The sequence below is a fragment of the Balaenoptera physalus genome, assembly GCF_965194825.1.
Source record: "Balaenoptera physalus genome assembly, chromosome: 13".
Classification (NCBI taxonomy): domain Eukaryota; kingdom Metazoa; phylum Chordata; class Mammalia; order Artiodactyla; family Balaenopteridae; genus Balaenoptera; species Balaenoptera physalus.
Genome location: NC_138892.1, coordinates 85251859 through 85276858, shown reverse-complemented (window position 1 = coordinate 85276858; position 25000 = coordinate 85251859). Strand labels below are relative to the sequence as shown.

Below are 25000 nucleotides of genomic sequence, written 5' to 3'. Positions count from 1 at the left end.
ATGGCTGTTAGCATTTGCCTTATGTATTGAGGTGCTCCTATGTTGGGTGCATAAATATTTACAATTGTTATCTCTTCTTCTTGGATGGATCCCTTGATCATTATGTAGTGTCCTTTGTCTCTTGTAATAGTCTTTATTTTAAAGTCTCTTTTGTCTGATATGAGAATTACTACCCCAGCTTTCTTTTGATTTCCATTTGCATGGAATATCTGTTTCCTATCCCCTCACTTTCAGTCTGTATGTGTCCCTAGGTCTGAAGTGGGTCTCTTGTAGATAGCATATGTACAGGTCTTGTTTTTGTATCCATTCAGCCAGTCTGTGTCTTTTGGTGGGAGCATTTAATCCATTTACATTTAAGGTAGTTATCAGTATGTATGTTCCTATTACCATTTTCTTAATTGTTTGGGGTTTGTTATTGTAAGTCTTTTCCTTCTCTTGTGTTTCCTGTCTAGAGAAGTTCCTTTAGCATTTGTTGTAGAGCTGGTTTGGTAGTGCTGAATCCTGTTAGCTTTTGCTTATCTGTAAAGGTTTTGATTTCTCCATCTAATCTGAATGAGGTCCTTGCTGGGTAGAGTAATCTTGGCTGTAGGTTTTTCCTTTTCATCACTTTAAATATGTCCTGCCACTCCCTTCTGTATTGAAGAGTTTCTGCTGAAAGATCAGCTGTTAACCTTATGGGGATTCCCTTGTGTGTTAATTGTTGCTTTTCCCTTGCTGCTTTTAATATTTTTTCCTTATATTTAATTTTTGATAGTTTGATTAATATGTGTCTTGACATGTTTCTCCTTGGATTTATCCTGTATGGTACTCTCTGCGCTTCCTGGACTTGATTGACTATTTCTTTACCCATATTAGGGAAGTTTTCAACTATAATCTCTTCAAATATTTTCTCAGTCCCTTTTTTTTTTCTCTTCTTTTTCTGGGACTCCTATATTTCGAATGTTGGTGCATTTAATGTTGTCCCGGAGGTCTATGAGATTGTCCTCAATTCTTTTCAATCTTTTTTCTTTTTTCTGCTCTGCGGTAGTTATTTCCACTACTTTATCTTCCAGGTCACTTATCCATTCTTCTGCCTCAGTTATTCTGCTATTGATTCCTTTTAAAGAATTTTTAATTTCATTTATTGTGTTGTTCATCATTGTTTGTTTGCTCATTAGTTCTTCTAGGTCCTTGTTAAACGTTTCTTGTATTTTCTCCATTCTGTTTCCAAGATTTTGGATCATCTTTACTACCATTACTCTGAATTCTTTTTCAGGTAGACTGCCTATTTCCTCTTCATTTGTTTGGTCTCGTGAGTTTTTACCTTGCTCCTTCATCTGCTGTGTATTTCTCTGTCTTCTCATCTTGCTTAACTTACTGTGTTTGGGGTCTCTGTTTCACAGGCTGCATGTTTGTAGTTCCCGTTGTTTTTGATGTCTGCTCCCAGTGGGCAAGGTTGGTTCAGTGGGTTGTGTAGGCTTCCTGGTGGAGGGGACTGGTGCCTGTGTTCTGGTGGATGAGGCTGGATCTTGTCTTTCTGGTGGGCAGGACCATATCCGGTGGTGTGTTTTGGGGTGTCTTTGAACTTAGTATGATTTTAGGCAGCCTCTCTGCTAATGGGTGGGGTTGTGTTCTGTCTTTCTAGTTGTTTGGCATAGGGTGTCCAGTACTGGAGCTTGCTGGTCGTTGCATGGAGCTGGGTCTTCATGTTGAGTTGGAGATCTCTGGGAGAACTTTTGCTGCTTGATATTACATGGGGCTGGGAGGTCTCTGGTGGACCAGTGTCCTGAACTCGGCTCTCCTACCTCAGAGGCTCAGGCCTGACACCCGGCCAGAGCACCAAGAGCCTGTCAGCCACACAGTCTCTCTTCAGAAGACAGGGCTGGGCCTTGAGAGAGACAGAAGACGTGGAAGTGTGTGGGTGGTCTCTGCAGTCAAAAGTCCTGAGTTCCAGTGCTGACTTTCCTGCTAACAGGTCTTTGGCTTCTGTTTCTTTATCTGCTAGCACTGGAGGGTCTCCTGCAGAGGCAGAGGGTGGCTGTGGCTCACCGTCAAAAATCCCCTAATTGTTAAATATTTATACTGAAAGAAAAAAATAACGTATGGTAGCCAAGGCATGTGCTACATTTATAGAAAGAGGCTGCTTTTACAGAGGATACACCTAGAGAATCTCGTATCCTTACCAAAAGAAGTCTTTGCTATGTGAATTGTAGTTTAATCACAGATTTTTAGTTTGGAATAAGAATGATTTGAGGAGGATTGAGGGTGTTCAGCCTCATTTTAAAAGAAAAGCCAGGAGGGTGATTTGAGCATGGAGTGAAAGCCCTGAAGTTTGAAAGGAAATCAAGAGAATGGGTCAGTCTGCTATTGTAGCTATTTTTCCCTGTGATTAGGAACCCAAGGAAGTACATGCACTTCAGGAAACGGGGATGGTGGCTAAATAAATTGCCCAGGATGAATCATAAAGATTCAAACTGAAAAAAATGATAGTGAAATAATCTCCTATTTTATAATAATACGACTTGTTAAGGAACAAAATTCAACTGAGTAAATTTTAAAGATCTTGTTGGCTTTATTCAGCAGTTCATGAATCGAGCAGCATCCCCTTGACTTTTATAGGTGGAAGGGAGCAGGAACAGAGAAGTCTTACTTGGCATTTGCTGATTGGTTAAAGCAGGGTTATTTCCTTACATGGAGCAAAGAGTGGTCTTGGAGCCCAGCCAGGTAACTTGTGCTGAGCAGGAAGTGCTGACTGGTTGACCTAGGCCTTCCTTTTCTGGGAGAGCCAAGCAGAGAAAATTTAGTTATTTTCAGGCTTGCTAACATGGGGCTTAGCATGAGTGACTCCGTCTTGTGCCCAGTCTGGTTACTTTAACAGACTCCACATTTTATAACCTTTTGTAGTATCACAGAGTGAGAATACCACTCAGTAACTGAAACAAAAATCACCAAGCTGAATGTATTGCTTATTTAAGTAAGTGAACTTTGCTGGTCAAGGACATTCTCTTTGAGTGGATCATATGGAGGGTTTTTAGGATGCCAGGAGCTCAGGGGTTGGGCTCTCAGTGGCAGGAGTGAGTTGACGTCAGCTGTGTGTGGTTGTGAAGGCGAGACTGTTGTTGACTGGCTGGCATTCAGAAGTGTGTTCCTGATGTGAGTCCCTGCCTGACTAGCTGACTCGCAGAAGCCAAGAGCTGTCTCAGATTGGTTGACTTGCAGAAGTGAGTTCACTCATTTTTTTACTGGAATATTTTTTGAAGTGTTTCATTTATTGCTTCATGGAGTGGCTCACAATCTAACTCCTCTCTGGTTGTCAGAAATTACTGAAAACCAGTGTTTAGAAATCCTTCGACCAAATCCATCCTTAGGATATACAAAGCATTTTTGGGGGGAAATGTATTATGTTTTTTTGTTGTTTTTGCTATAATATTGTTACTATTAATCAACATGGTTTAAGTAGTGTAGCCACAAAGTCTATTATAATTTGTTTTAATTACACTTTTTGTCAATTCTGTTCATTGAAGTTAGTCAGCTTGTTCACATATAGAATAATAATTAACTGGCTTGACCAATGTTCTATATTAGACTAACGGTAGAAATTAAAATGGAAATCGTGCTTTGTTTACGAAGCTCTTTAACCAAATCTCATCTAAAATCATTGCAACCCTGTAAGGTAGGCATTGCCATTGTCATTCTACAGAGGAGAAAACTGACTTGCCTAAATTTAAGGCAGTTAAGTGATTGCCTATGGTCAAGGTCACTTAGGCAAGTGTGTCAGGGCCAAGATTTCAACCGGGGCTTAAAGTTGTTAGATTTTACTATTAACTTACTTAATGATATGTTTTATGTCTTATTCTCAATATTCGGTGTCTTCTTCAGAAGCAAGTTCAAAAATTACTTTCTTCCAGAATGTTTTCTCTGATTAACACTTACAGATGTTTATATCCTGAAACCATTTTATAAATATAAGAATAGAGTTCTAAACACAGGTGTATGAAATTTTAGCCATAAATAGACCACTTAATTGTCTTATTTATTTTTTGTTACTCTGTGGCTTGTGTTTTGTTTGTTTGTTGGATTGATTTTTGGCCTTTTATTATTATATTACAGTTCCACACCAGCGTCTTGCAAGTTTCAATCCCTTCATTATTGCCAGCATCTAAAGGCTTGGAAACGTCTGAAAAAGTGAAATTGCCTCCTAAGCCAGAGATGTCATTTGAGGAGAAGTATATGTCATTTATGATCTAACTGCAATATAAATAACCAGAAAAGTAGATCCACCAAAAGCAGGGGTGCTATTTTCAGACATAATCTTTTACCCAGAGAAGCAAGAAATAGCAAGACCTGTGCCAGGGAACCCCATGCAGTTCTGTACTATTAAAATAAAAGGTGTGAAGTAGGAAGTAACTGGAGATGAGGCTGGGGAGGTGTGCTGATTAGGTTAGAGAGGGATTTTAGGGAACTTGGATTTTATATCCTAGGTCATAGGTGGCCATCAAAGGATTGCAAGCAGACTAGTGGCAGTCATGTATGTGCCTGAGGCTGTTTGGAAGACGCTGTGAAGGAGACAGGAGAGGGATACAGTAGTTCCTCTGTAGGCAGATAGAATTTGGGGGGACCATCTTCCCAAATTAATTGCCTAATCTTACAATTAGATCAAGTAAAATTAAATAGAATATCAAAAAAGAGAGAGAGAAATAACTGTCCTTGCACAGTTTTTTGTTTTTGACAATTCTGTTCAGCTGGAATATATATAGTCTTTTTTTTTTCATGAAGCTCATAAATACCTTTTTTCTTTAATATTTTAGTGATGGAAAACTAATCCTTGGTTCTGCTGTTGAAACTCAACTGTGCGATAGTCTTTCGTAAGTTCTATTTTATCAAATGTAAAAAAATATGATTGATGCTTGGGAAAGAGGAAGCTTCTGTTACACTAACAATGACTTAGTATTAAAAACAAATGACTCTGAGGCATGAATGAACTAATGCAGCCGTAATGATCGGGTTGGGGGGGTGGAGTGGGGTTTGTAAAGTAACACATCAACACTCGCTCTTTTACCATTATCTCATGCCAGGTTTCTGCCATCCTAGCCTTTCTTCATCAGTTTTCATTTGAAGTTCAGTGCTTTTAATTTCATTTTTGTACTGACTTATATTCTGGATATAAGTGTATCAGAAAAGCATCGCAGAGAATGATGTGATGGCTGGCAAGGTTGTCATGGTTTTTTGCACTTTCAACTTAATAAGCTGACCTAATAGCTAAGTTTATCCAAGTTAATGTCTGGATTACATTAGGAAAATCTATTTTCAGAGCAGTACTCAAAGATGAGATCTTTTCTTTGCTCTCTGTTATCTTTTACTGTATTTGGTAGTCAACATTTCTAGCAACTTATTTACACATAAATACATGAGAAATGCCTTTTAAAGGTTTTGTTGGTGTAGTATATTATTCTGTGTCTTAGAGCAAAGATGTTACTTTTTTTCGCTCTGTTTTTAAACTGGTCACATACTCCTGACTTCAGTTTTTGAGTAACACCAGCTCCGTATAATCGAATGCTACTTATGTGAAAGAGAAAGGCTCTCCAGATGTTCACACTGTCACTCTGCCTTTACTAGGATTGTACATGAGTTATTATAGGCAACAATAGGGATTCCTCTATTATGCTTGATTAGAACTGTAAAATGAAGTGCTTTGCCAGACTCAGAAAATTGATTCCTTTGTAAATTGGAAAGTAAAACTTTTGTCCTGTATTTTCATTAGGATGATTATACATAAAAAGTACATGAGTATTTTAAAAGTCCCCGGTGTGTATGTGTATTTGCAAAGGATACGCCACTAATCCGTGGAAAACACTGGTTTATTTTCAAATATTGACATCACAGGATAGTCCTAAGTGTTTTTCCAGCTATTCTGACATGTGCGGAACATTTAGAGTTATTGGCAGGGCCGTTAACCACCCCTGCTTTTAAAAGAACTGAACATTATAATTTAGTTAAGCACATAAGTGACTGCCTAAATCCAGATTTTCTTTTATTTCCAGGTTTCCACTCACATACAATCTTAGTTTCTTTCCAAGGCATTCTACTTAGAAACAGTGACACCAGAGCCACTTATTATTAATCATAATTGTTGTTATTGTTATTTTTAGAACTTCAAGTCTGCAAAAGTCTAGCAGCCTGGGCAATCTGAAGAAAGAGTCATCAGACGGGGTTGGTCCTGTGTTTCTTCTGTCTGTTACCCTGAGAAGAAAACATTTAGGGATCTTCATCTTTTCCCGTTTGTGGTTTCAATAATGGAAAATTATTAGATACCATAGTTAATGATAAATATTAAGAAATATGAGTATAAAAGATTGAAAGTAAAGCCCAAAGTGGAGACTTTAATAAAACATTGTAGGAAATAAATGAAGGTGAGATTTTGTAGCTTAGGAATAGATGTAAATTTATTTTAATTTGTTGAATTATATATATATATGTGAGAAATTCTGACTAGATAAAGGATTCCTATAACAATCTTAAATACTGTTGTTGTTTTGAACAGGAAAAGGAGTCTATTCCGCAGCCTTCAGAGGTAATTTTTATGTCCAGATTACAATGTAAAAATGTTTGGGAGTTCTAATATACATAGTAGACTTCTTAATACATAATACATAAGACTGCTTAATACGTAATACGTAAGACTGCTTAAATGTCTCCAATAAACCAAAACTCTCAGAATCTGCAAAACATGCCAAATGTATGAAGCCCAACACAAAAGATCACATATGACATGAATCCATCTATGTGAAATACCAGAATAAGTAAATCCATAGAGATAGAACACAGACTGATGGTTGCCAGAGGTTGGCGAGAGAGGAATGGGGAGAAACTGCTTAGTGAGTAAGGAGTTTTACTTTAGAATGATGGAAATGTTTTGGAACTAGATAGAGGTGTTGGTTGCACAACACTGTGAATGTGATAAATGCCACAGAATTGCTCACTTTAAAATAGTTACTTTTATGTTATATGACTTTCACCTCAATAAGTTATTGAAAAAAACAAAAACAAAGCCCCAAACTCTCATTCACGCTATTTGATGATCATAATGACCATACCCGGCCTTCCTTAGACTTCACAAAAAGCCCTTCTTAGAAAGATCACCAGCTGTTTATTTTATATAACCACTGTCCATCTGCAGCTAACATTCTGGTATTTTTAAAGGCATCATCAGCATGGGCTCTGGTTCTTCTTTCGTCTGATTTTCGGTCATTAACCTTGCACAGGTCATAGTCCGGTAGACATACTATCTCCAGATGCAGTCCCTTGACTGTTGGCTCTTAGTGCCTTGAGTTGTGATACAGGTATAACTGACAAAACACAGACAGTGAACACAGCTGTAATTCAAGCCATTGTTCTTTTTGTCTTGCTAATTCAATAAGTGGTGTGAAATGATTTTGGCATCAGCATTAAGACATAAATAACAATACCACTACATTGTGGCATTTGTACATTTTTAGTTACTATGAATGGTAGATATATAGAGGAAAATAACCACCTTAAAAGCCTGTATCCCCTCACCCTTCTCTCCACTTCTGCAAAAAAGAAAGAGAGGACAAGAGATGTTCAAGAAATGAGAACATGCAAACAAAAGAATCCTTGGATAATACTAAAACAATATAAGAGACCATGTTACTATAACTGCCAATTCAAATAACCAAAAATCTCAAAAATTAGCTACAGGCATACCTCGGAGATATTGCAGGTGCAGGTCCAGGCCACCATAATACTGCAAATATTGCAATAAAATAAATGTTGCAATAAAGTGAGTCACACAAATTTTTTGGTTTCCCAGTGCATATAAAAGTTATATTTACACTATACTGTAGTCTATTACATCTGCGGTAGCAGTATGTGTAAAAAATAAACAATGTACATACCTTCATTAAAAAGTGCTTTATTGCTGAAAAATGCTAACTCTCATCTGAGCCTTCAGCAAGTTGTAATCTTTTTGCAATAGTAACATCAAAAGTCACGTCACAGATCTCCATATAATAGTAATGAAAAAGTTTGAAATATTGTGAGAATTACCAAAATGTGACATAGGGACACAAAATGAGCTAATGCTCTTGGAAAAATGGCACCAATGCAGGGTTGCCACAAACTTTCAGTTTGTAAAAACACATTATCTACAAGACACAATAAAGCGAGACGCAATAAAATGAGGTATGCCTGTATTTAAAAATCACATTTGAAGTTCTTGAAAAAGATCCTGAGATATTGTAAAGATCTGAAGTGGCTTCTGAATCAATCAAGAAAAATTTAACTTTAGTGGGTTTAGTTAAGTGTATCTGAACGTATCACAGTCTTTGAAAGCTGGTGATCCGTGTTTGGTAACTCACAGGCAAGATGTGAATATAACCCAGAATCCTGTTTCAAAAAATATATATTTTAAACAGTTGCTGATTTTGCTTTCATTTTATTATTAATTCTTTGAGAGGAATATTTAAAATAACTGGAGTAGAAACTCTTTATACTGCTTGTATAGAAGCTTGGGACTAATGCCTACTTTATAGAATAATTACATTATATTGGGCTTCTACCGATGTAGTTATAAAGACTGAGAACTATATCATAGCGAAATCTTTGTCATAAATGATAGAAAAGTAGGAAATCTGCTGCTCTTCTAGTTACATAATATTTTATCTCCATGTCTTTGAGGGAATGAGACAAATAAAATTAAAATAAAATTTGAGAATGTCGAAATCTATCCTAAATACTTAAAGCCCTAAACACGTGGATTAAGATTAGTGATGAACATGTCTTTATTGTTGTTCCTTAAGTAGCTTTCAGAACTGACCTTTTTAAGCTTCTAACAAGGCATTTGACATTCGTAATCAATTTGTTAGTTCAGTTATTCTTTTAAATAAAATCGTGTGTGTAACGTGTTTAGTACTGTGCCGGGCATGTACTAATAATGATGCACATTCGTGCATTCGTGCTGTGTCACGTTCATTATCACTTCTCTCTCAGGCTAAAGCTCTGGTAGAAAGCAGCGCATTTGGGAGCCTCCCGCACAAAGCTCCGCGACACAATGCGTCTGTGGATGACAGTCCCTTCGGCACTCGAAAAACCAGATCTTCCTTTGGTCGTGGCTTTTTTAAAATCAAAAGTAACAAGAGGACAGCAAGTGCGCCAAACTTGGGTATGTGTGGCCACAATGCCTTTGCCTTAATTCTTCCAGAATGAGGAAAAGATCAACCTTTTCCCTTATTCATCTATTTGTACATTTCTCTTTCTCAGAAATGACGGTGAATGACTTGGGGGAAAAGTTAGCAAAAAATGCTTCCGTGGGCTTAATTCAGAGGTAAAGATAGCTCGGTGTGGACTCTCTCACCCTGCTCTCTGTTCTGGGTGTAAACTTAGAGGAAAGACCCAAAACCGTGATTCTCTCTGACGTCATTATAAGCAGTTGCCCATCTATTCCGAAAGAGGATAAAATTAACTCCATATTGACACTGCTGATGGAGTCTGTGTGTAGCGTCGGAAGCACAGGGCGGTGCCCGCCTTCCCTCCCGCTGTGTGTATTTTGTGAGTAGGAGTTTGATCTGTGTTTCATTTTGTCATTCCCCTGTGTTCTCTCCATTGGGCTGCGTGTGATTGTGTGCATTGTTGGGATTTCTGAAGATCGTAAACGAAGTGCCAGTGCACCCACCTTAGGTACCGTACCCCTGCATGCCTCCTTCGCCAGCGCCTCGCTCCCAGCCGAGCTAATCCCTGCTCTTTGGCGTCTGTAATCTCTAGAAAGTGAGCTGGCAGCATCAGAAAACGGAGTCCGCTACTCCAGAGTGTTCCTTCCTCCTTCCGCTCAAAAGGACTCTCTGTAGAGCCTTTGCTTCCAAGCCTAAATGCTGCTGTAACCCATGCTAATGACACCTTGCGAGCAGCTCTGCGAGGACCTAGATGCGCCCAGTGGCCATCCGAGTGCAGGGCAGGAGTGCCCTGGTGTCATAAATCCAGCTCCTTCACCCTGAAGCACATATCACATCACACTAACTCGCAGGGCCTTGCAACTCCTTCTCCATGGTTACATTTCCCCAGCCTCCAGAAAGAAATGTTTTTAGCCAAACAGGTCTGTGGAAGACATTGAAAACGTTCATTTTAGACTGACTTCTCTTAGGGGAACATTCTTCTGACACATTATTGCTTTGAAGATGCGGGTGACATTTAGTGACAGCAGAGGTAACTATGCGATATCTGAGGAGTTACCCCCAAAGCGATTTTAGGAGAGGGGAAGCCCAGTTTTCCTCTTTAAAGGGCAGAATACAGTAGAGGAAAAATCCTCAAAATAAAAATAAAAACAGGATGCTTTTAAAATAAAGGTGGGCTGGGCAACATTTTCAGGGACACCCGTAACCGTCATGGCTGTAGGATTTGGATGGAAATGTTCTTTTGGGTTTTCCCAGTAGGTCCTATTACCTTGTATAGATATCCACAGAGGTATTCATGTAGATCAGCAAAGGTGACCTCTCTCTTTGCAGCCTTAAATGTCCAGAATGAACACAGGGTGAATAAAAATGATCTATTCAGACAACTATTTTCAAATGTTTCTGCATCTTTCTTAGAAGAAATACACTGTCAACGCTAAGAGGCAAATGCTGCTTACCATAACCTATAATCACAACTCTGCTTCATAGAAAAGTCAGCCGCTGCAACTTTTAGATCTTGCTGAAACACTGTCCCTGTGGTTTTTGTACAACTTTTACTTAGCTGTATAAAAGTGCACATTCTCACATTGAGGAAACAGCATTCCTTGTGTTTGCTAGTGTGGGATCATCTGTTAAAAGACGGCTAAAAGAACTAGGATAGTTGGCGCTAGGAGGTCTGAGAGTAGCAGATTTGGATGTTATTGTTTTATGGTAGAATCAACTGGCATGGATTTATATCAAATGAAAAATTTATGAAGACCCAGTTCATTCTTCTCTCAGTGTCTGAAACATTACATGATAAGTAGGAATACATTTCTTGTACAAAGAATTGCCAGAACTTGGTAAACAATTTGATGTAAATGCCAAAGGAAAGGAGGGAATGAAAAGAAAATGACAAAGAGTTTGGACTGGAGTAACAGGGAGAAAATTAACTAGTATTAATGAAATATGAAATACAAAAATGTAAGAGAAGACTCTCAGGAAAATTGGATGGATTTGTTGAGCCCAAGATATCCCTGGCACATCAAATTGGGAATATCCACAGACATTCAGATACTGAAGCTGGGGAGAGAGATTATTAGGCTCAGAGATTCTGATACCAGCTGCTTATAACTGAGCAAAGCCATCATTTCGTGCTGAGCATAGAGTACGTGAGCTTGTCAAAAGATCCTGCAGAGGGAGCCCAGGACAGAATCTTGGAGTGGAAGAAGAAGAGAAAACAGTGCTACAGCAAAGAAACTTTCAGATGACAGATCTAGGAGCATGTCATGTCAGGAAGCTAAAGGAGATGACAGTTTTGGAGGAGGTAGTCAACAGTACCAAGTGCTATAGCAAGATTGAGTATAATTTCATTATGAATTCAAATCAGTCAAGGAAAGAATATGGTAATCCTATCCCACCTTTGAATCTCGAAGAAGTTGTAATTTGTAAGTTAATGAACTTGGTACACAATAGAGTAGGCTGTAGAGTAGAACATAGATTTGTGTTCCATTTTTTAATATTTGCAGGGTGTTCTTTGTAAGTCACTGGTTTATAGACCAACAGAAGAAGAATTCTTAACAGTTGCTTAAACCAAGGAGGTTAACGTCTAGTCATGTTCATTCCATATTTTAAAATTCACCAAGTTTGTATTCTGTTCTTGGAATAGCTGAAACAGAGAAGGAGACACCCGAGCACTTAGATCTGGCTGGTGTATCATCTCAGCCAAAAGATTCACAGGGGAGCAGTCCCTTCCAGATATCGCCACCATCGCCGGATTCCAAAAAGAAATCTAGGGGTATCATGAGACTCTTTGGAAAGTAAGTAACAGAGCTTTGTCTTATATGTGGCTCAAATGTAGGAATAAATGGAAAATTGGCTGAAAATAGTTACGAAATTGTAAGGCTTTTGTGATCCTTTTATGGATGGAGATTGGGATTTGGGATTCATTAACTCATTGAATCTCAGTTAAAGTTTAAATCCAAATGTCTATTCTAACCATACATAAGCATCAGTTTAAAATGTTCTGATTAAAGTCGAAGGCTTCCTCAGGTCTAATGTGTTGTGTCTTCTTTTCAGACTTAGGAGAAGTCAATCAACTACATTTAACCCAGATGACATGTCTGAGCCTGAATTCAAAAGAGGAGGGACAAGGGCAACTGCAGGACCCCGATTGGGTTGGTCTCGAGATTTGGGACAATCTAACAGGTAAGAACAGTCAAATGAATGGTCTTTTGCATCTCTGCCCAAGCATCAAGGTCTCGTGAGCAACTGTGGTGTTAGTATTGACCCTGGGTTAGACAGTCAAATCCATTGCTTACCGCTGTGCCTTGTGGAAGGGTCCATCATCTTTAGAGCAGTGCAGTTCGGCTGTGGTTGGTGAAAAACTGTACAGAAGATGAGGGCTCTGTGAGCTAGGTGAGGACCCGGAGCTAAAGTATCAGCAGCACCTGTACTAGAACGGCTCTTGGACTTGAATTTTACATAGAAAACAATTATTAGTACTCGAAAGCATAGCTCTGGAAAGATGGGATAGCATGGTGGTTAAGAATAGGTTCTACAGACTTGTGGTTGCCAAGGGGCAGGGGAGGCGGGGGAGGGATGGATTGGGGGTTTGGGATTAGCAGATGCAAACCATTATATATAGAATGGATAAACAACAAGGTCCTACAGTGTAGCACAGGGAACTAGATTCAACAGCCTGTAATAAACCAGAATGGAAACGAATATGAAAAAGAAATAGATATATAGATATATATGTATACCTGAATTACTTTGCTGTACACTGGAAATTAACACAACACTGTGACTCAGCTGTACTTTTAAAAAAAAAAAGAATAGGTTCTAGAGACAGACTGCTTGGACCTGATTTCTGGCTTCACCGCTTACTACAAGCTGAGTGACCTTGAGCAATTACTTCCATGCTCTGAGCCTCTGTTTCCCATAGTATGAGTTAGTACTTACCCCAAAAGATGATTGTGACGATTAAATGAGTTAACGTGTGTTAAGTATCTGGCAAATAATAACTGTTCAGTAAACATTAGTAATTGATAGAGTCTGTGAAAACACTTAAAAGACATACATTCTATCCGAATTCTTCAGTTTATCAGGACTGTGTAATGTTTTTATCTATTAAGACTCTAAGAACTTTTCCTACACCCTTATCACAGTTTAGGGCTGGTTTGGAACTGCTATGCTGATTTGCTCAACGTAAAAAAGGGTGGAGTTGGCAAATATATAGCACAAATCATTGATACTAAATCTTTTAAGATGATAATGGGCTAGAAACCTTTTACACATGGTCCTTCCCACGCAAGCAGAATGCTGGGCACAAGTTTCATCAAGGAGGAAACTCTCTTTGGCCTTCTTCAAATACCAAACAGTCTCATTTGCCATATGTTCTCTTTGTACACAGTAGAGGACTTGCTTGTGCTGTTTAAAAAAAAAAATTTTGTTCATTGCCACATTTTTTTTCCAAACAGGAACACTACTTGTAAAAACAGTAAAAGAAACTAACACAACATTGTAAGTCAACTATACTTCGATAGAAAAAAAAAATTAATGAAAAAAATAGTAAAAGAAAGCAGAAATTTGCTTTGATTGTACTTTCTCATACTCAGTGATGGCATATTGCCCTCTTCTCATTGAATACCATCTGGAGAGAAACCATAATTCTACTAAAGTTAATTCAAGTTAGACTTGAGTTTCTTTCAGTCTGGCCTAGTATTTTCTGTTTATAAATTCAATCTTTAAACAACATTAGTTGAAAGTAGTATAATAACTTGAGCTGTTGGTTTAACTCAGTCGTCTTCTATAAAACATGTTAAATCATGATGAATCTTTTGTGGTTTTGTTTGACATGAAGACTATGGTCTTACAAGGGAGCTTTCATCTCCAGTATCACTTACTCCACCAAATATGTACTAAAAATTAGGCTTCCCATAGTCAAAAGTGTATCACCAGGGAATCTCCATGTCTATTGAATATGCAGTTGTTCAGCCCTGATGGTAACTTAGCGGATTGGCTTTTAATTGTTTTTCATGCAATTGTTCATTTTCCTGTAGTGACCTGGATATGCCAATTGTTCAGCCCTGATGGTAACTTAGTGGACTGACTTTTAATTGTTTTTCATGCGATTGTTCATTTTCCTGTAGTGACTTGGATATGCCATTTGCCAAGTGGACCAAGGAACAGGTTTGCAATTGGCTTGTGGAACAGGGCTTGGGGTCCTACCTGAACTCTGGCAAGCGCTGGATTGCATCTGGCCAAACACTTTTGCAGGCTTCTCAACAAGATCTAGAGAAGGTGAATGCTTCTCTATTTTGTTTGCACAATGGAAAGAGAGAGAGAGAGGAATATGAATGTAGATTTGTTTTATATTCCACAAAGGGGAGTGGGTAGAGCTAGTAAGTATTCTGGAAAAAGTTTGAGTTTCCTGCTTCATGCTTATTTTATCTCATGGACTTAAAGGGAGGACCTGGTCTTAATGATTCCTTATGAAACACTTAAGCCACTGGGCATTTTAATGAAAAAATAATTATATAGACATAATAATAAAGTTTCAGTTCATATTTCTCAAAACCATTCTATGGCTTTATCATTGGTCTGTCTTCTCAGTGTAATATATGCAATTCAATTTCACTTTGCATAAGGGAAAAAAAAGAGCCCTACACTTAATGTCCAGCTATTTAACATTTCTTCCCAATTATTTAACATTTAGTACAAAATAGGGGTAGAATTCCTGTTATGCATGCTACAGCTCCTGTCTTGCAAAGGTAGGAACCTAGTGGGGAATACCTAACACACCACTGAAACAACTGCAGTGGTCTTGACCTTCCAGGGGTCTTTTGTTCAGCAACACTTTACAGCCTGGGTTAGTGTTCTGATTTAATGTAATTATTGGGTCTTCAATGCTGGCTTGATTTTCGAGGAATTTGCATCCTTTGCCAGTGGCATCCAGCCCACGTTGACAGAGTTGTAATGCCAGTGTTTCTTTTTATTAATTCAGGAACTTGGAATCAAGCATTCACTCCATCGAAAGAAACTCCAGCTGGCACTGCAAGCCCTGGGATCCGAAGAAGAAACCAATCACGGGAAGCTGGATTTCAACTGGGTCACTAGTAAGAGGTTTTAAATTCATGAATGAGTGAATGAATGAATTTTATACACACACACACACACATAGCTGCTTTTTCTTTTTTTTGTTTTGTTTTGTTTTTTTGGTTTTTTTAATAGATCTTTATTGGAGTATAACTGCTTCACAATACTGTGTTAGTTTCTGTTGCACAACAAAGCAAATCAGCCATATGCATACACATGTCCCCATATCCCTCCCTCTTGAGTCTCCCTCCCATCCTCCTTATCCCACCCCTCTAGGTCATCGCAAAGCACCGAGCCAATCTCCCTGTGCTATGCTGCTGCTTCCCATCAGCCAACTATTTTGCATTTGGTAGTGCATATATGTCGATGCTACTCTCACTTCGCCCCAGCTTCCCCCTCCCACCCCATGTCCTCAAGTCCATTCTCTATGTCTACCTCTTTATTCCTGCCCTGCAACTAGGTTCATCAGTACCATTTTTTTTTTTTTAGATTCCATGTATCTGCGTTAGCAGACGGTATTTGTTTTTCTCTTTCTGACTTACTTACTCTGTATGACAGACTCTAGGTCCATCCACCTCACTACAGATAACTCAATTTCATTTCCTTTTATGGCTGAGTAATATTCCATTGTATGTATGTGCCAAATCTTCTTTATCCATTCATCTGTGGATGGACATTTAGGTTGGTTCCATGTCCTGGCTATGGTAAATAGTGCTGCAATGAACATTGTGGTACATGACTCTTTTTGAATTATGGTTTTCTCTTTTTCATCACAAGAATGGGTGTTCTGTGGCTCATTAATGACACTCATTTCTATCCTTAGGATGGTTGGATGATATTGGTCTCCCCCAATACAAGACCCAGTTTGATGAAGGACGGGTAGATGGTCGAATGCTTCATTACATGACTGTTGTAAGTAACTCACTCCTGGGGTTTGGGGGGGCTAAAACTGTTTTTCTCTGAAAAACACAGAAATAGAATAAGCAAAATACAGTGTTTTCACAATGATTCCGCTGGAGTTTGAAGGGATTGTTTTAACTTGAGGAGAGGGGCAGGCATATTTTTCTAAGTTGAAGTTGTAGGATTTGGTGATTGCAATAGCCTTGGGAAATTTTGAAATCCTTGGGAAATTTGAGCTACATGAAACCTAATTGAAACTAAGCTATCCAAAAAGTTGATTTTGTATATATTCAATAACGTAGACATTGAAGTGTTACACTTTGAATGGGTGAAGTTTATGGTATGTGAATTATATGTCATAAAAATGTTGAAAATGAGAGAATGTAGAGTTTTGCAGCCCTGGCAGTTTCTAAGGGATATATTCCTATAAGCAGTGACCACTCAAAAGGCTGGGACTTGTCATCCACTGGGACTTTCTTTTCCCTTCCCTTCCACTTTTGAGCACTGTTTCCTGAAACTCCCTAGCCCGTCTCACTTCAACCCAGTTCTGCTGGAGTTACCAGAGTAAAGAAGAGATAGGCCTTCACTCTCATTCCTTCATTACTGTTTCATATTTTTAGCCTTCTGTCCAATGGGTAGAAAGTACACTTTTCCCTACTTTACGACAGTGGGGAGAGATGGATTCCAGGAGAACTTCTTCTAGACTCCGTGGTACTAGGAGTGTTCTGCTTAAGATGCTTTTATTTAAACGGGCTTTTGTGGATTCAACTAACACAAGTATCTTTTTAAAATAAGTTGAAAGTTTCAAACAGCTAACTTAACTTATTTAGGAATTTTTCAATATCAAAGAAATGTGGGGTTCAGCTTATTTTCTACTCTATCCCTGAACCAAAGTCTGAACCGTGGTGGGCACATCCTGTAAACTGAAGGTAAAATAACACCAACGTGTGACATGTTGCATACTTACTGTGTGCCAGACACTCTTTCAGACACTTTACTCATAATTAATACTCAGTTCTCAGCAGTCCTTGACTTAGCACTCTGTTATCCCCAGCTTTCAGATGAGGAAACAAAAGAATTGAGAAATTGGGTAACTTAACCAAGTTTCCACTGTTAGAAAGTAGTAGAAAGTCATAGAGCATTTGTGCCTGTTTGCCTGCCTATCTAGGTATTGGTATGTTCCTGTGGGAATGTGAGAAAATTGAGGCTGAAAATCACAAAAGGCAAATGTATAACTTTTGTGGCTATAAAAGAATAAATTACCTTAGAAAATTTGACCCCAGAAATCCTAAGTCACAAAAAGTCTGTTTGAAATTTGTATCCTGGATTGGATCCTGGGTCAGGAAAAGGACCTAGTAGAAAAACTGGTGAAATCTGAATAAAACCTGGGTTTAATTGAATTTTATTATTGTCCATGTTAATTTCTCAGTTTTGCTGAATATCGTGGTTATATAAGGTGTTAACATTAGAAGAAGCTGGGTGAAGGGTCTGTGGGACTCTGTACTATCTTTGGCAACTCTTCTGTAAATCTAAAATTACTTAAAAGATTTTTTAAAATCCGCCCTTCAAAAAGGCGTGTCTTGATTTAAAAGAAATCCCGACTTTTAAAATCCCTTAAACTAAAATAATGAACATTTTATTTACATTGTAAACATTATGCATAACCCACGTGAAAATGTTTTGAATGGATGTCTCAATTTTAGATTAAAATATGTTAAATGCCCTTTCTAACTTATCATCAGGCACTGTTTTTAAGCCATTAATCTAGAAAAAAATTCAGGAAATAATTTTTGCTCAGTAAGTAGCCTTAAGGATTTAAACTGTTTTATAATTTTATTTTAAAAATATCTCTGTAATAGGTTAATTTTTTTCCTGTATAAGAAATGTGTTCTCCGTAAGGTGTGCCTAAAATGGATGTTTTCCTTGTTTATTTTCTGGGTGTGTTTGGAAATAGATTGGTGCTAACCTTGACACTGCCCCCCCCCGCCAAATCACCTTCTTCTAAGATAATTTGTTTTGGTGTGTTTGAAAAGTTCCCAGTAGCCACGGACTGGTGAAAGTTATTCCTTAAAGGAATCACTTGGTGATATATGTTGCTACATATAACTTCTTCATTTCTCTTCTCTCTTGCTTCTCACCAGAAGCTTTGCATTGATTAACATATAATTTTTCCAAAACTGTTCACAGTGTCTGCTAGATAAAGCACAGTATTCTAGAACCAGAGATTTCTTGAGGCTGGGGGGATAGTATAATAGGAGCACTCTTCTGGTTTTCCCCCAAACTGTGATGTGTGCCTTAGCTCAGAAAACCAGCTCTTGGTCATCGGAGAACATTGCTTGCTCTCAGTTATCTGCTTTATCAAATCAAATCAAAGCAGGTCACCTTTTGTAGTGGCCTAGCGAGTGCTTTTCAAACAGTGTTTTTCAGAACTGTGCAGTCCCAGAACTGTGCAATCTTATCTCAGTGGAAGAGAGAGAAACAGGTAGCAGTCAGCTTCAGTTGGGACAACGTGAATTTTGGTTCTCTTCTATTGTATACTGGGGTCCTAGAGAAAATTTTGTTCAGCACAGGAAAAAGAGCTCTGTTACTACATAAACGCTTTGAAAATCCTGACAGGCCCTTGAGGCCTGTTGTTAGAGGTGCACTTCTACTTTTACTTGAGTTTTCTGAGGTTTCCCTGAGAAGGTTCTCCTGCTCTAGGTCTGCTCGGTGCGCGCCTCTTTTTGTTTTGTTTTGCAGGATGACTTACTGTCTTTGAAGGTCATGAGCGTGCTCCATCATCTCAGTATCAAGAGGGCCATCCAGGTCCTGAGGATCAATAACTTTGAACCAAACTGTCTGCGGAGGCGACCCTCTGACGAGGTAGCATCTGAGGTTGAGGTTTACACAGCATACACATTCCGTGCATGTGACTGCCTGTGTGGAGACACTAAGACCCATTTCCTCTTGGAGCCTTCAGGGAAGGAAAGCGTCTGGTTCCCTCAGAGCCTCAAATCCAGCCTCATTTACTTCTCAGGCTTTGTCTTCCTATATTCCTTCCTTTCCCCCCGTGATGGTTCTACCTGTATAACTGAAGCCAAGGATTGTGTTTTAGTTTTCCTTCCTCCTTTCTTGGGTGTATTTTATTTTCCTGCCTCCTTAAGCCCCAAAGTTAAGTATCACTGTGAAGACTACCTTTCCTAAAGCACTGCTTTATTAGTGTGCAAGAAACTTAAAACTCTGGGACACAGATTCCTTAAAAGAGAATTCAAACTAGCAAACACCTTTTTACCTTTTTCTCTATCAACATTTACTGGGATGTCGAACAACTCCGCTCCAGGTTCAGAATGAGCATGCAGGTTTGATATTTGGAACCCCATAGTCAGTGACTGAAGCTCTGGGTGGTGGTTTGTTCCCACAGAATAGCATCACCCCATCAGAGGTTCAGCAGTGGACCAATCATCGCGTGATGGAGTGGCTACGCTCCGTGGACTTGGCGGAATATGCCCCCAATCTCAGAGGCAGTGGTGTCCATGGTGGGCTCATGGTAAAACTGTTTTCGTTTAAAACCGACTTCTTATCGTTGTGTTTCAATTAGTCTAATGAGTAGGCTATTACCTGTTGCTTGTCATGATCCTAAAGTCATCTAACTGAACTCTCCTGCAACATTTCTAGTGAATCTTTACTTTCAGAGTATTCTGTCCCATATTTTTTATTTATATCCTATAACTTTAGATTGGATTTAAACCCATTTCTCTTTTATTATCCTCTTTCATGTTGGATAACATCTGGCCACTGGCTCTCATATGATCATGTTTTAAAATCCCTGCAAAGATACAGACTATATTTCTGCACGTTGATGTTGCGTAAGGAGTTGCCTCCCAAAGGTACCACTTCAGAGAGGCAGAAGCCCCAACTTTGTAATGCCTGGATGTCAGGACCAGCTCTACTTCTCACTAGCTTAGGCAAAACAAAGAAAAGATATTTAAATTGAAGATCAAAAGTCCATAGTCTTATCTCACTGGGCTGTTGAGAGGGCCATTGGAGATAACTAAATGAAAGAGCTTTGCAGATTATAAAGCACAATGCAGACATGTATGATACCTGGTGTCTTAAAGAATCTTAATTTTTCCTCTAGGTTCTAGAACCTCGTTTTAATGTGGAAACAATGGCTCAGTTATTGAACATCCCACCAAGCAAGACCCTGCTGCGAAGACATTTGGCCACTCATTTCAACCTTCTGATCGGTGCTGAGGCCCAACACCAGAAACGGGGTGCCATGGAGTTACCAGATTATGTACTTCTAACAGCTACTGCCAAAGTGAAGGTTGGTTCAAGCTCCTACCATTTAATAGTTGCCTTTAGCAAAGGCTCAGTTTTGACTGTTACCTGGCTATCCCATTTTCTGAGGTTTACTAAGTTTTGTGGATGGGTTGAAGGTAAATGCATCTTTAAGAGTAATTAGGAAAATGCATTTTTGAAGGTTTCCTTCTGGGGGGGAATCTTTGCTCAAATCATTTATTTTATTAGAGTTAACAATATAAGGAACCTGATGTTGGCTTCTATAACTGATGTTTTGCCAGTGCGGGAAGCCCATGACTTGGGCCCAGTATTGATTACAGTTATCCTATGGATAAATCAAGCATAAGAGGAGGATTTCTTCTCATACTTATATCATTAACCAGCCTTGCAAGCTAGGAAAAGATAATTAAGAAATGATCCACAGTAGACCAGCAGAGAATCGGTATCTCCAGATTTACCTGGATTCATGGATCATACCAAATTCAGATCACTTCTTCTTCTTTAAATCACTCTTCCGTGAGCTCTTCTGAGTCCGTTATCTCAACTAACGGAATGTAGAGATAGGGTTTATTGGTTCCTCCACAAATGCGGCTCCTCCACAAACTTTTTTTTTAAACCACTTTTACCTACCTGACACTTCCTCTTTAGCTCCCTTTCTCCCTTAAAAGATGTACCAGATTTGAAACCTCTGAGAGATTCTGTTCTATTTAAATTCTCAGCATCAGCCTGATCACCATCTCCTTAACATATAGTCTCAGGGACTATCCAGTGAAAAGTTGGAGTTTCTCTTCTCTCACTGGAAATTCTCTCTCCAGTAGAGCGGGTTTCTTTTCAGCAGTTACCAGTCCTGTTGTGGAAGCATAACAGGCATACAGGATAATCATAGCCTTACCCAAAAAGAAAATACAGTAATGGCCATTTTCTTTTGCTGATCTTAGATTAGAAAACCTTGCAAAATTGAATTCAGCCCTGAGGAATCTCATTGCATTAAGGTCTGTCTATCAAAACTAAGGCTCTTGGCATAATTTGCTTTTCACAGTGACTACCCAGCTAGTTGGTATGAATAAGGAGGACAAGCTTAATCTTCTGAGAGTCATAATAAGGATCCTTTATCACATTTGGATGTCAATCATATGCCTAGGATGCCTTTGTTTTTCTTATACCCACTTAATCATCCAATTGCTTTTCTCTGTAGTGTGAATAATTAAATTATCCATGTTATTGGTCCTTTGTCATATGAATTTCATCAAGTCCCTGGATGTTTTTGTTTGCTTTTCTTTTAAAGCCAAAGAAGCTTACCTTCAGCAATTTTGGGAATCTGAGAAAGAAGAAACAGGAAGATGGGGAAGAATATATTTGTCCAATGGAATTGGGACAGGCCTCAGGAGGTACATCTAAGAAAGGATTTAAGCCTGGTTTGGACATGCACCTGTATGATGAGGACGACTTGGACCGGTTAGAGCAGGTAAACGTGACCCTATATACCTGTTTTAAAGTTCTTCCAGTATTGAAACACTACATGAAAACTTTGTGCACTGTGTTTACTAACCAAAGACATTTTCCTTAAATGCCTACAAATAAAGATAATAATAAGATAAAAGCGAGCACTTACAGATTGCTTACTACATCCCAGACACCACCCTAAGCACGTAACGTGTTAATGTTCAGGGTAATCCTAATACATGGGGAGTATTGTTATCCTAATTTTAGAGATAAGGAAACTGAGGCACAGAACGGTCAGGTAACTTACACAAGATAGAAGAGCTGGTAGAATCGCTGGGATTCCAACCTGCCCGGCTGGTTTCAAAGCCTGTGCTCTTTACCTATGTTATACCCTCTTGGTATTAAGGAAATCTATGTATTAAAACAAGTCAGGAATGGACAGCTCATACTCCTTAGCCTTTTCAGTATGAGGGCATGCATCTGAATATTGCCTTCTAATTAATAGTCTGCTGGTGCCATTGTCAGCATCAGAGCATTAGGCTACATGTGCCAGTAAAGTGTTTCTTCTCATTTTTAACATCCAGTTGCATTAGTGGGAGGAGATGCGACAGAGGTGTTCTGTTGCTCCTATCCCGTTCAGTACCACTTGCACTATTTCTTCTAAGATTTGTGTTCATTTTGCTGTACTTTCCTTGAAATTATTGCAAACGAGTAGTCATGTCACGGTATGTTCATTGCAGATGGAAGACTCAGAAGGGACAGTGAGACAGATAGGTGCATTCTCTGAGGGCATCAACAATCTAACCGTAAGTTGTAAAACGAATTTCAAATGTTCTTCTAAAAATAAGTTTGACCATGACCCCAAAGGACTGCACGTGTAGTGGAGAGCGGGTGGTGCAGAGCTGGTGGCACTCGGTGTGTGTGACTCCCACCTCCTTGTCTTCCAGCACATGTTAAAGGAAGACGACATGTTTAGAGATTTTGCTGCCCGTTCCCCCAGCGCCAGCATCACCGATGAAGACTCAAATGTCTGACCGCAGCACCTGGATGAGCACGGGGAGCCCTTCATCTTTGCTCCACTTTATTTCTCAAACAGTCACAGTATCTACAATAGGCAACAGATTGTATATTGTTCATCGTTCCCACTTCTCATTTAGAAGTGGAAATGGAAAGCAGGGAATAGGTGCCGATTCTAAAGTTGCCATGACAAATAAGACACTGGTGAATGAGAGTATAATTGTTTTTCCTCTATTTAATGTAAAGAAAAAAAATCTGTGATATATTATATTTAAAGTGTCGCATTTAATATGAGTATTTTGCCATAGTGTTTCCATCTACATTCACAGCGTGGAGGATTTGGGAAGCAGTAACCAGTGAGGGAATGATTTTTGACAGCACTGCAGCCCTTGAAGCAGGACGTTATATGCTTTCAAAATCAACATGTGGAATTTCTTTAAGCATTCAGTGTGCCCACTAAATGCCAGCCACACCTCCACTTGCCTCCACATATTGTCCCATTTTTATATATTTTTCTAAATATGTGTATATACTTAGTACATAGAAAATAGAACTTTTATTTTGTGACATAAGGAAGATGGTAAAAAGATCACATTAAAAAAAAATACAGTGATCAAAATTTTCGTATACCAGCTGGTTCTTGGAGAGGTCATAAATGATCTTTCTTTCTCCAAAACTGAATTTAATGATGTTGATCATGCAGACTAAATTAGCATATATGAAATAACCCTTCTTTGATGATACATCACAAAATTGTTGAATAGCTTTTTAAGAATTTCAACCTTAATCTTGGATCCTCTTACCTCATAAGGGAGAACTTGAGGGACATTTAAATACTATTAACTTGAATGCATTCAGAAACTCCCCCAAATTTTGTAGAGATAATTTCTGAAGAAACAAACAAAACAAAACAAAGCCCTTTACAGTATTAAGCTTCTTATCTTCCTCTTTGCTAAATATATCATTACATCAAAATACTAACAGTCTTCCTAATGTTATTCATTGTACATTTCTCAGGCTATCAGTGAATGGGATTTTTTTTTAAAAGCTGAATACTTGTCTGAATATTTTGTCTCAGTCAGAGTTCAGTAACACAAAGCCTGCAAAATTAGTTTCATAATGGCTATATTGTGATGATAAAATGCAGTTCATGTTTTTCTGTAGCACAGGTCCCAGATATTCTTTATAAAGAAAATAAAAAGCTGCAACAAAAACTGTTATTATGTTTATTATTTTCTAGAGGCATTAGAAAAAATATTCTATTTTTTATTCAGTACTTCATCATTACTCATGATAGCCAATGGTGGTAGACAGGTTTTCACAAATTGGCATAGGGTGGGTAGTTCAGTATATGTCAGTGGACTTGCTTAATAAACTGTATTTGAATGTCAGTGGTATGATCTTTCAAGCTAACAAGTTACCAAGCTTTTCATCAAGGAACCTGTGATACTAAATTACTATTTATTCATAACTAAAATAGTTCAATGCTAATAATAATCTTTTGCTCCCTATCATTCATTATTTGGTAACTGAATTGGACTCTTACCGTATTTGTGTTTCGCTTTAATGTGAATATGTGTCACCATTTGAAAAACAATTTGTTATTCAAACCTGGCTAAAAATACCAGGAGACTGTTATAGATGCCAAGTATTCTTTATTCAGGACAATGTAACATCACTGATGATATGTGATATGGTTAAATTTTTTTGATGATATATATTTTATTTACAAAATATTATGCACTGCTGGTATTACCATATGAAAAGAAATAAAGTCAATTGATAATTGCCTCATATTTTTATCGTCTGTTACTTTCTTTTCCTTTGCTTGGAATAACCAGTAGCCTTTATTTCTGCTATAGAGAATAGCAACACCAACTCTTAACAGTTCACAAACTCCCATAAATTTGTTTGAGTGGGATTTATAGCATGTAATAACACATAGAAATTTGAGGCCTTTGCTTGAGAAACTTCTGCATGAAAGGAAACACAGGCAGCTGAGCTGGGGGATGAGGAGTCATGGCAGAGGGATATCAGAAAAGCAAAGGGAAATGACTTGCCTACAGGTTTGGAGAAGTTAGTTGTAGAAGGAAGTGAGTTCTATATGTATGGTTCTT

The 25000-nt window shown here is 38.5% G+C and overlaps 1 protein-coding gene across 10 annotated transcripts in view; it reads left to right on the top strand.

Moving 5' to 3' along the window:
• Positions 1 to 24679, top strand: part of PPFIBP1 (PPFIA binding protein 1) — a 174030-nt gene extending 149351 nt beyond the window's left edge. For 5 of the 10 annotated variants that reach the window (XM_082419688.1, XM_082419689.1, XM_082419690.1 and 2 more), the window contains 17 exons: positions 4090 to 4205; positions 4788 to 4844; positions 6129 to 6189; positions 6521 to 6550; positions 8989 to 9160; positions 9643 to 9675; positions 11812 to 11962; positions 12222 to 12350; positions 14297 to 14447; positions 15151 to 15262; positions 16066 to 16154; positions 18882 to 19004; positions 19543 to 19668; positions 20260 to 20448; positions 21709 to 21888; positions 22607 to 22672; positions 22814 to 24679. In XM_082419688.1, the coding sequence (XP_082275814.1) occupies positions 4090 to 4205; positions 4788 to 4844; positions 6129 to 6189; positions 6521 to 6550; positions 8989 to 9160; positions 9643 to 9675; positions 11812 to 11962; positions 12222 to 12350; positions 14297 to 14447; positions 15151 to 15262; positions 16066 to 16154; positions 18882 to 19004; positions 19543 to 19668; positions 20260 to 20448; positions 21709 to 21888; positions 22607 to 22672; positions 22814 to 22900 (1872 nt within the window). In that variant the 3' untranslated portion in view covers positions 22901 to 24679. The remainder of the gene's footprint in view (positions 1 to 4089; positions 4206 to 4787; positions 4845 to 6128; positions 6190 to 6520; positions 6551 to 8988; positions 9161 to 9642; positions 9676 to 11811; positions 11963 to 12221; positions 12351 to 14296; positions 14448 to 15150; positions 15263 to 16065; positions 16155 to 18881; positions 19005 to 19542; positions 19669 to 20259; positions 20449 to 21708; positions 21889 to 22606; positions 22673 to 22813) is intronic. The other 5 variants (XM_082419691.1, XM_082419687.1, XM_082419686.1 and 2 more) reach the window with 2 other exon arrangements.
• The last annotated feature ends 321 nt before the right edge of the window (positions 24680 to 25000 follow it).